The 12,375-nt window shown below is 40.7% G+C and overlaps 1 protein-coding gene across 1 annotated transcript; it reads right to left on the bottom strand.

Moving 5' to 3' along the window:
• Positions 1–1,573: 1,573 nt before the first annotated feature.
• On the bottom strand, positions 1,574–11,684 carry LOC306888368 (zinc finger protein basonuclin-1-like). The gene is made up of 5 exons (XM_079446604.1): positions 11,334–11,684; positions 9,074–9,176; positions 8,133–8,368; positions 5,800–7,523; positions 1,574–5,613 (listed from the first exon to the last, which is right to left on the bottom strand). Exons 1-5 carry the CDS (start codon positions 11,340–11,342, stop codon positions 5,034–5,036), a joined length of 2,652 nt encoding a protein of 883 aa, XP_079302730.1. The 5' UTR covers positions 11,343–11,684; the 3' UTR covers positions 1,574–5,033.
• Positions 11,685–12,375: the final 691 nt, after the last annotated feature.

Below are 12,375 nucleotides of genomic sequence, written 5' to 3'. Positions count from 1 at the left end.
TCGATTCTTAGATACATACCGATATAATAAAAAAAGATACAGTATCGATATTCTAGCCCTTAGTATCGATACTCCGCCCAGCCATTAGGGGGCGCAGCGGCGCCCGCGAGTTTAAAAAAAACTCACAGAAAGCAAGGCACTCACAAGGCACAGAAAGCAAATAACGCGAGCCACTAAAGGGACATGGTTAGCTCCTTGCTAGCGGTAGCCTGTTACAGTACATAAGATTTCACTCTCAGTAAGGAGAGATGAGGATGATGGCGAATGACTTACAGATCCTGAGCACCACTGACAAGCATCTGATCTTGTGACATGTGTGGTAAGTACTGTTGCTCCATAATGTAAACATAGTTTGTGTGATCACGTCTCTTGAAAGTGAACTATAACGCGATCGATGGATCGTTCAAAAGCAGTTTCAATGCCTCGCATATTAATAACGGCTCCCTGATGCCCGCGTTTTATATACAGTATAATTACCCGACGATATAACTGCGAGAGAAAGTATTTAAATATATATTTTCCTCCCTGTGCTTCCTTCTTGCTGATGATCCGTACTGTGAAACAGCCAATCAGAGCAGAGCTCATTATTATTCATGACCCTGCCAAATAAGCCAATAACAGACCGTTTCATTCTAGGGAGAAATCCTAGGGTTGTAAATGGACATGTAAAATCGTTTCTGGAGATTTTTTGCCCTTACCTAAGCCACATACCTTCTGTGTAGATATCAGAGAACAATTTAAAATACTGTATCAATGCATTCTATGGCACCTTTAAGTGATTTCATAGTGAAATATGTTATGGCAGTACATGGTACATAATACAATTTGTGTACAATTAATCAGAGCACTTAAAGTTGCAAATATTTAAGCAAAATGCACTTTGTTATAATGCACTTTTGTCTTCATTAAATTGAAGAAAAATGCAGAGTTCTGTTTGTTGAGTAAATGTGTTCAGCATTAACTAATTGGCTCTGGCCCATGTATTTTTATTGAATCGTATCGAATCGTGTCACATTGTATCAAATCGTATCGAGACAGCTCTGTATCGAGGTACGTATCGAATCGTGACCTGTGTATCGAGGTATGTATCGTATCGCCAGGTTCTCCAAGGTATACAGCCCTAATAGAAAGACTAAAAAAGTAACCTTAGTTTATCACAGTGCATGTCTGCTTTGGTGGAGCATCTGGTAAAGCGAGTGCTCGTGTGTGGCAGCGTCCTGGGCTCGAATCCAGTCTGCAATGTTTCTTTCAGCAAATGTTCAAATGTCTGTGTCAAGTGTTTCACTGATGTTCTCTGGATAACTGAGTTGACTGGTATGATGGGGGTGTTAGTAAAACGCAGTTTCTTAACCTATTAACCTTCGCCCCACCATTTGGGGCCTCACAGGTGAAAAAACCTACAGTACCTAAATTAAAATGGTAACAGTTCCTAACAAAGTGTGCTACACAAACAAATTAGGTATCTTTGGAAAGAAGACACTCCACTCTATGCTTTACTATCCATCATCCAGAGTTGATAATGCTCAAAAAGATAAAAAGTTATAGACACTGACGTGCCTTGAAAAATGTTTTTCCACACTGAATGTTTTTTATTTCATATACAAATACATGAAATAAGTCATGGAGCATTCCAGAAAAGTAATGGGTTGAAAGTCACGTGTCTCATGAGTTTATATTTCAAATTTGAAGAAGATACCATGAAAAATTAGATTCCTGCAATATTTTTTCTGAAAATATTTATAGTCCACCCTGCCCCCCTGTTTGAGGAAAAATAACCACCAGAATTGCAGTATTGCAGAATTATACAAACTATGTTAGTCATTATACATATTCATGACATGGTCATACAGTCAGTAATCACACGCTGATGTGCTTCCATACAGATGATAATCATCCAGATGGGCCAAATAATCAATAATAGCTGATCATTGAATCACAATGATAGCCGTCATAGAGTCGGTAATAAACACGCTGATGTCCGTCCATACATATGATAATCATGCAGATACGGCCACATTCCCCACACAATACCCACACACACACATATAAAAAATGTAGAAGAAAAAAAAAACAGTTTTTTATGGATAAAGCAGCGTGCGTCACGCTTTCAGGAGAGAGCGGCAAATTCAAATAATCTATATTCCGCTTTTCTGAGACTTTTTTTTCCGTGGACGGTCTCATTCTGTTTGTAAAACTGTATGCTACAACACCGTGTTGTTTTTTACCACCAAGATGCTGTTTTTGAGCGTAATTTATTCCATAACGGACGCGTACAATAACTCTCCCGAAGAAATGAAATGTAAACAAAGGAATAGTCATCCTTATTACAACGTTATTGTTTCGCTGGACTAAAAGTGCTCGCTGGGATGTTGTTCTGTGGACCCTTACCTCTCTAACTAAACTGGGATTTCAGCAGTGGACGCGTTTGTGACTCATTATTACAGTGGGGAAAAAAACGCTTCAGTGCGCCGTCGCTCTGGCAAACGTTAACAGGTTAAGCTGTGCCATTATTTATGAAGCTTAATTTATTGCATTTGAAGCACACAATAATTGTGCCATTAGCAAACTTCAAGTTTACTTGGAATGCCATTGCAATGCATTTTAAAGTCACTAAAAGTAAGGGATAGTATGACCTCAGTTTGTTATTAGTATAATATTAATGTATGTTCAACACTCTTACAGTGTTTTTTACAATTTGCAATTGTAATCTCACCAAAATACATTTGAAGATTATGCTGAATGAATTCTGCATTTCAAAAATTAAATAAAAGAGTATACTTAAAGTGTACTTAAGTATACTTGGAATAGTTCCACTTTAGCACAAACAAGTATATTTATTACAAATTTAGTTTAACTTCAGCACTGCTTTTACACAACTAAAATGCATTTAGTACAAGATTTGTTGTTCCAATTTAGCAGACTTTAAGTATACCAATTTATAGTGTGCCACAAATATATTTAGTTATACTAAAGTATATACGGATAAATTGTACTAAAGTATACTATTTTTTCACTAGGCTGCACTCTGAGCCTAGTCACAGGTATTTCATATCTGAGTGAACCCAGAGCAAGCTGTGCAAACACAAACACACACACAAAACAAAACTGTATGTTGCTTCAGATGAAAAAGTTTGCAAAATAAATAAATGTGTAGTTAACAAGGTCACAGCGTCTTCTCGAATGTCTAAAAATCAGAGATCTTGTCTGATGTCAGGCATATTTTCCTTCTGCTAAGAAATACAGATCTTGTCAAACTTGAAATTGTGAATGTTATGTTTGTCATTCCAAATCACACTTGGCTCGGAAAAGAACAAAGAAAAAAAAAAGTAGATTTTATTCCCTCCCCCTGCTTAACTATATTTATGGATAACAGTAAGCATTTACTGGTATTTTTAAATAACTGTTTATTAACACACACAAAATGATTTTATTGAACACAAATAAATGTTTGTGCATTAGATTGGTATTATTATCCTGATAACCCTTCTTATCACGTTTCAGCATACACTTCTGGTGGAGGGGAGGAGGGCAGGTTACAAAAGATTTTACAAAATTAAAGGAATAAATGTCCAGGTTTGTGTTAGCTTGTGGGAGCCAGTGTAAGACTTGATCAGTTCAGCTTTGATTTCTATCAGTATGTCCTCATCTGCTGTCCTCAGCCTAAGCCTTCGCTGGTACAGTCCTTTGACTGTACTGATATTAAACTCATTGTAGAGCAACATCACATTGAACTGATGAAAATGTGTTACAAAACTGAATCTTGACTGAATCTTTCATATGTGTGTGTCCATGTGTGCAGTCTGATGCTCCTGTTGTTTAAAACAGACCTTCCTGGATTAAGAATCTTTGGTCTCCACATGAATAACAACTATAGCAATATAGCTGCAAGCAGCAATGAAGGGGCCAAGCACGACAGCAGCAGTTACATGACAACTCAATTTAATATTAAACTCAACTCAATTAAAATGATTTAATGTAATAATTGTAAAAACAACTGAGACGTGAAGGGTTCAAACTTAAATAACCAGGACAATGAGACTGATATAACAACAAGAAGAGAGTGTGAAGACAAAGCGAACGCTGCCAAATGGACGTTATCACAAACATTTGTTACTAAGCGGCATGGTTGAAAGAGTGAACTGTTTGGTGCTATAGAGTTTAAGTGAAGCCAAATTTATTCAAGGGACTCCCACGACACAAGAAGAATAAGACGATGAACAAACACTGCAGGTGCTTGGCCCCTAAATGTAAAATTTACACACAACAACTTACTCAACAGGAACACAACAGCCTCTTTAAAGAGCATATTGATTGGAACAGCAACACAATCTATCAACTTCACTGAATCTTTTGTAATAAAACAAATCTGAACACCAAGCAAACACAAATATACTAGCAGAAAATTCACTGCAGCACATTGTAACGTGAATCCTGCACCTACAAACGGCTCGTGCTCCTCATCACTTTCTCACCAACACTCAGTAGTGCTTGCTCGCTCGCTCTTTCTAGCAGTCACTCTCTCATCTGCTGTAGACTCTGTATCAATGTTCTGTCTCTGTCTCATGCTGAGGAGGGATGTGTCCCCTCAATGCATAAGTGCAGAGAAGGAAAACAAGACATGATTGTTATGTGGCTTTGGATAAAGAATGAGGGACTTAACATACTGTATAACAGCACTGGTTGTTTTAAGGTTATTAAAGTTATTCTGTATGTGCTTTCTCATGTGGAGAGTACCTCTATCTCTTCGATCTTTTACCCTGTCATTTCTTCAGTCATTTCTAGGCATCTTTCTGTCCTGCTATTAAAAATCAATAAATATAAGTAACGTTTGTCAAGTAGATATTACATTAGAGATGAAAAACATATCTCAACATTAAAAAGGTAACATCAGGTTTTTATAAATATGATTGTGTCCTTCCAGTTGTGCTTGATTGTGCAGTAAAAAGAGCGGAGTGCTTTTGAACCCGAATTAGGAGTTAGGAGTAAATCTTTGACTATGTATATTTAAGAGAATATGGCTCTGAGTGTGTGCCCTACTCTTGATTCAGGGAGGTATTCATCGCAAGGTTGCGGTGTAGATTTGGATTCTGACTGTGTCTGTTGCGACTCCGAACAGAGGAGAACGTAGTGTCACACCCTGGAACTTTGCACTTGTGAAGAAGGCGAAGGTGCACCGTTTTGTAATGAGCCCTGAATGTGCCTTTGTTGCTGTAAACTTTCTGACAGAGATGGCAGGTGATGGGCGACGAGCCGTTTGTCTGCTGACTGAGGCAAGGCGGAGACACGGCCGTTCCATCGCAGCTCTCGTCACTGTCCTCCAGAGGGAGCCCTTCCTCACTACCTACGTCTGAGTCCCAGGACTGGGTGCTTCCTCTGGTGCTCAGGTCCAGCACCGCTTCATTCTCCACAGCGCCCTCTACCGGCTCAGACGCTCTCTCCAGTGATTTACTCATGGGGAAGACGAGGCCCGTACGGTGACTCTCTTTGAGGATGACAGACATCTGGCTGAGGGGCTCTTTGTGAGGGAGGTCTGGATGCTCTCTGCGGAGAGAAGATGTTCCTGAATGATCTTTGGTCAACAGCCTGTTGTGCAGATTCAGGTTTGCACTGTGTCTAGAGAATTAAAAGCAAAAATGTTTGAAGACAAATCCAACATGCTTTTGTTTCAATTTTTTTTGCATCAATAAAAGCAATTCTCAAACTCTTAGTCCTAATACAGCAACACAAAAACTGTCATGTGCTTTTAAAAAAAAGCCTGGTGTAACAAGCATTAATTTCCCTCAAGCCTTCCCATCTTACCTGTCTCTGCTGCGACGGGACGGAAAAGCAGCATTGCAGCCATCCACAGTGCACATGTGCATCTCCTTTAAGTGTACGTTTCGATAATGCATTTTGACACTGTAAGGGTTTTTAAATGTCTTACTGCAGATCTCGCATGGATGTGCCTGCTCGTCTTTATCATCTGGACATCTGGGCTCTGGGTCGCTGCAGCCGTCTGCACAGTTTTCACTGCCGTGTGTGAAATAGGCCGGTCGGTGGCCACAGGGCTGCTCTGGTCGCGAACTGCATGCTGCTTCTTCACATTTTGACGACTCCCATTCTTTCTCATCGTTCTGTTTATTGTGAAAGAGAGAAGGAGACGACAGCGAGATCATACGACTGTCCTCCTGAGTTAGTTTGTCCCATTGTGTGTCTTGTGAGTTGAGGCCGGATGGGATGTCACAGTCCACAGGTTCGCGCCCCATATTGCTGACGTCGCACTTTTCTGTGTCTGTGCAGGGGCTGAGGGGCGGAGTCTCCTCCTCTGACACGCCCTCTGCCACCAGCTCATCCTTCTCAATTTTGATGGGCATGCTGGACTTTCTGGACTTCTTTTTGGGCACCGGCTCCGAGCCGCTCTGCATGTGACCAGTGCTGATGGGCACCGAAGAAGACAGAAGCGGGAGAGAGGGCAGACTGCCTGGCGTATGAGCCAGCTCGGCAGGGGTCACCAGGCTCCGGTAAAAGGGAAGCACGGGCTGCACTGTCTTTAAATTGGGAAAGAGGATGCCGCTCTGGCTCATGCCGGATAAAGAGCCGTGGAGTTTGGACTCTGAGTTGCGGATGATGAAACTTGAGACGGTCCTGCTCTCTGAGATGGCACTGAAGTCTCGCTTCTCGCCCTCGGCTCCGTCCTCCTGCCTCGGGCTCAGACTGCCCTGCAGGTCCTTGTCACGATTATTGCGGTTCATGGGCATGTGCAGCCGCGGGTTCGGGTTCGCACTGTGCCTGTTCCGACTGCGTAAGGAGCTGAAGACCATGTTGCAGCCCTCGATGGTGCACTTGTGTTTGATCTTCAGATGAACGGCGTTGTAGTGGATCTTCAGAGTGCCTTTGTCATAGAAAGTCTTCTCGCAGGCGCTGCAGAACACGCGGCCCTTCTTCAAGGATCCATTCTTCTCTGCACACCGCACCTTGTTCTCAGGAGACATGTGTGTGATTTCAGAAGTGATGGAGGATGTGCAAGGCGTGGAGGGAGAGGAGTTTCCGCTCACGTTAAACTCTTCCGACTCCATCTTTGGAGACTCAGCGTCCAGCAGCATCTCTGCTCTCACGGGGCCAGCGTCGAACGGAGCGCCGTCAAGGCTCACGTCTGACGTCTCGTGTCTCGGCTGTGCGTCCTGGTGGCTGGAATCGCTACTGGAGCTCAGCAATGGTGCCGGAACAGAATTCAGCAGTTGCAGTGGCAGCATGAGGGCCATACTGTTGACCAGTGTTTCAAAATGGTGTCCGTTACTGCAACCAGGTGCTTCGGTTTTAGCCGGCAGACGCACAGGCCGCTGCGTACTGCTTTCGATGAAGCTGCGGATGTCAGAATTGGTTCTTGTGGTTGGGACTACGACTGCCTGTCCCTCCTTATCCTGCAGTGCCATGAGCTCCACGATGGACTTGGTCTCTCCAAAGCGCAGGAACTGCTGCAGCGTAACGATCTCCTCTTCAAAGGTCATTATGGCCCAGCGGTCCAATACCTTACCGGCCACATCCTAGACACATACACACAAGGAATATAATTTGCATTACGAATTCTAAACTAACAAATGCTCTACGCTTGGGTCCTAAAATACTCCATAACTTCTGACAGATTGACAGAGTTACTAAATAACAAGTCATCCATACATCTAATGCATTTGGACTTGAGAGGTCTAATTACTGCAGCAGAGCGATTCATTCTGGAGCGTAATTTTTCTTCATTTAGATGATGCAGGTTTCCCTGTCGAAGTAGGAGGGGAGGGGAGAGATCAGAGGGGAGTCGGGCAAGTCTTTCAGTCCGCCTGTAATTACTCTTGAGTGCCAGCAGGCTTTGAAAGTCATGCAGCAGCTTCATGTTGTAACCAGAATAAATATTTCATCATACAGCATTCATCTGGAAGTCTGAAGAGGCTTTAACTTTACATTCTTCACTAGAGGAACTACCATGAATTTAATTCAAGCACCTGAATACTTGATAAGCAAATAGAATGAAAGAAACCTCGGTGGCTAACCAACGGATTTTCATAGAAGAGTGTGACAAAACTGTAATTATCCATCTCAAATTGAAATGTGTTATTCTGTGAGTCGGTTCGAGTGGCCGGATCAGATGGGCAGCAGCTCACCTGCAGGACGTAACCGCGGATGTAGTCCTGGAGAGTCCAGTCCAGTGCATTTAGGATCTGAATAACCTCCTCCTGCTTAAGAACGCTGAAGAGGCGGTCCAACAGGATCTTGAGACGCACTGGAATCGCTTGCGTCCCATAAAGCATCAGACTACAGATATCAAATACCACATTGGAGTGAACAATCTCCACCTGGCTTCCTTGGTACATGTGATGAATCTTCAGCTTACTCAGAGCTGCAATTAAACAAAACAGGCATTGGTTTACATGCAGAAATCAGCAAAGCATCTCTATATGTTTCATGAAAGCATTTCTGTTATTGACATCTGAATTTGTCTGTTTTTTTGTTTTGTTTTTACTGTGGTTTTAAGTTTGCATTTTTACAAATTTAAGAAGAATTCTTCATGTAATAAAAGTGGGCTTTTATCTATTTGCTTTTGTGAATGAAAAATTACAGACAATATTGTAAATGATTACCATCTACAAACACTAATGATTACAAAAAAAAAAAAACTGGGACTCTAAACTGGCCATCAGTTTATAAATTACGTCACATAGCTTTAATGTCAGAAAGGCAATATTAATTTAGATTCATTTAGAACTAACAAATTTCTTCATGATTATTATTATTATTATTTGAATATGCCAATTTAAGGAATATTTAAGGTTCGATACAAGTTGAGCTCAGTCAACAGCATTTGTGGCAAAATGTTGATTATCACCACAAAAATAAAAAAATTAAAATCCTGACCTGTCCCTCATTTTCTTTCATTTTCAGATTGTTTGACGCTTATAATTTTATAAAAGCACTTACACTTACACTTAGTAAGCATTTTGCCCCACAATATTAAAGAGGAGAAACAGACAACAGTCAAAAGTGTGGTCTAAAGTTGTGTGAATGTTTGTGTGTAACGTAATATTGTTTAGAATGTGAGACTCACCATGGGCAACCCAGCCGTGCCTGCAGTGCTCACAGAGACGCCGCCTCAGTTTACCAGGTCTGAAACTGTCACAGTTGCAGTTCACCACCGTGCAGCAAATAGCCTGTCAATCGCACACGATAATAATGTCATAGAACTGTAATGCAGACCACGCATTTAATTATCACAAATAGCCCATTTTCTATCTATTATGTAAAGTTTATACTTTCACTTAAATATGTGTGTGTGTGTGTGTGTGTGTGTGTGTGTGTGTGTGTGTATATATATGTGTACGCATCTATACACACATACACACACACAGACACACACACACACACACACACACACACACACACACACACACTGTATTTATATTAAACTCAAGATGCTATTTGGATTTTTCTCATGCTGGAGAATAAACATGATCATCAGTTTTTCATAGCTCCAGTGCTGCTGTCATTAAACCAAAGGAGAGACAGCAGATATAGACTCATTTTCAATTCCATGTCCAGTTTTTAATTCACTTTTTTATACTCTTATGCAGATTATTATTCATGATGATTTTGTACTAATAAAAATAAAATTGTAAGCATTTTTCTATAGTTTTAGATTGGACATCACTTTACATACATAGAATATAAATAAATAATATAAAGTATTCTTTTGGGCACAAAACATACATTGAGGTAGAGTAATTTCATATTAATTAGCATAAATCAACAGATCATGTCTAAATTGCAATAACACAAGGTAACAGCCAATAGAACCACATCATAACTATTTTTCCTCAAACCGTAACTATGAAAGACATCGGCACTTACACACACAAAGAAAGAGAAGAGCGATCATTGAAAATGCACAAACCTCCCAATGTACTGTACATATTTACATCATGAGAGTCACTAGAAAGCACAAGACATATTTTAAAATAATGATTTGATGCATTAGGTTACGTCAAAGAAACTTCTGGAGAGGTTCATTTCTGAATACATTTCAATTGTTTACTTATGCTGGCTTATGTGCTGTTCATTTTCCAAATCTCTATCATTACTGTTTTCATTAAATTCTGAAGTTTTATGAAATACATGTGAGAATTTGTATTTGTATTGTATTGTATTATTAGCATTACGTGGCATTTCATACAAACATGCTAATTCATGTTTTCACCAACAGTTGAATAATACAGCTTTATGGCTGAAGATGCGACTGCACCGTGAAATACACAACAGCATTGATACAGCAAATTATTTTAGATTTTAATGTTTAAGAAATAATGAAATTTCTTAAAAATCATAACAATGTACTCTTTAAGACTGATTATTAAATCAATTTTTTTGCAATGTAAAATTCGTAAACTTAAACAAAGGTCCCAAGAAACATCATGACTCATATGTTTTAGAAAATAATATAATATAATATCAGACAAATATTAGTTTGACAAAAAGTACAAGTTAGCAGCTCTACTGGGATCACAAAAACATGTGGAATGATGTGAAGAGAGAAAAGTAGTAGCATACAGTGAAAACAAGCGCAGTGGTGAATCTCTAACAGAAGGAGTTTTACTGTCAGATCTCACAAAACAGGCCTGTAGCAGCAAACAACAGTGACTGATCAACATGAGCTTTATGAAGTCAGCACACACACACACACAGACACACACACACACACACAAAGCTTTCACGCCCCAAGGCCATTAACTGTGTTTGCCCGCCCAGAATCGGGGTCTTAGTCCCTCTTTGGGACACTAACTCGTCACCATTAGCACAAAGACAGAGACCGGATCTCTTACAGCTGAAAAAATAACAATTTGACTCCTGGTGTCCCATCAACAAAATCCTTTGTTGATTGTCTATAATGAATATGTCTTTCACATTGGTCTTCAGATTAAACAAGCGTTCCACACACAAACATTATGGCAGAGAATTACTCCTGTCTTGAATTACATTCCAGTGGACGAGTAACAAACACTCACACACTTGTGAAGACACATCACACCCATTGGAAGAGCACAATAAAGTTTCTCCTGAAAGATCTAGCTTGCAAATTGCTCTATTAATGAAAAAAGGCTCTTAATAAATAATTCATATTTACATGCACAGTTGAGCTGGTTTTTGTCCCGCACACCAGTAAACTCGCACACTACAGAACAGCTCACAAAATAAGCAAGCTTTTAAAAAGCACATTTTTCTCACCGTAACAGTGGATGTACATAACTCACAATCCTCTTTTGTTCTTATTTAATTTCTCTAAGAAAGACTCGAACTCAAACTAAACTTCTTACCTCAGACATTTTGGTCAGACTGAAGTTTCCAGTGTTTCTGAGCAGTTTGCCATTCCAGCAGCTCCTGTCTGTACAAGTTCTCCCTTCTACTGCGAGAGATCCATCACTCACAGTTCAGTCACACTCACCCACACAACACACACTTTCTCCTGCAATCGACAATCGCTGCGCGTCCGCAGGCCCGTGTGAGTGTGTGAGCTTGTCCAGGATGAGTGTGTGCTGGAACTGGGCGCTGGGGAGTGGAATGAGACCCTCCTACCCGTCGAACTCTCTGCCTCTCACCTTAGGAGATCTCTCTCTCTCTCACACACACACACACACACACACACTCCTTCACTCTCTCTCTCACACACACACACACACCTCCCCCATTGGGTGGCGGGCCAGTCCCCTCACAGCTGGCTGGAAGAGGGCATGACACGCGTCTCTCACAGAGATTTGATCAAAAGGAATCACAAAGGCTGGAGGCTCCTAATGCAGTCAGGAGAGACTCTCTACCTCTGCTCTCTCTCTCCAGCAGTTTGAGTAATGCATTAAATCAATGCAGCCCGGCACAAGACACACTCAAGCACTGGATACTGTGTGTGTGTGTGTGTGTGTGTGTGCGCACTTTAACAGCCTCTGATCAATCCCAGTAACTTATGCTTTGCTCACCAGAATCTTACATGCTTCATCCAATTCAACGTTTTGTTTGCAGTGATTCAGTTGTCACATGTCTGCTTTAAACACAGAAAAATAAAAAAAACTTTTTAGTTTCCAAAAAAAACCTGGCTGCATGTTCTCAAGAAAAAAATCACGGGTCAGTGAAGGATTTTTGAATGAAGTGCTTGAATTCAAAAACATTCAATTAAATACATGTTTCCCGTAATTGTGCCTCACAACGCATGACAATCAGTCCATGAAGTTTATATCTACTGAGCTGATGGGGCGATATTACATTTGGTGCAGTCACTTGACATTTTAATACACCAATTACACAGCAGGTAAAAACATGCTGCGTTTAATCCATTACAGAGCAGGTTTTAACAGGTTTTGGCTTCTT

This window comes from Barbus barbus (assembly GCF_936440315.1).
Source record: "Barbus barbus genome assembly, chromosome: 22".
Classification (NCBI taxonomy): domain Eukaryota; kingdom Metazoa; phylum Chordata; class Actinopteri; order Cypriniformes; family Cyprinidae; genus Barbus; species Barbus barbus.
Note: the sequence above shows the minus strand (reverse complement) of the source record. Positions and strands in the feature narration are given on the sequence as shown.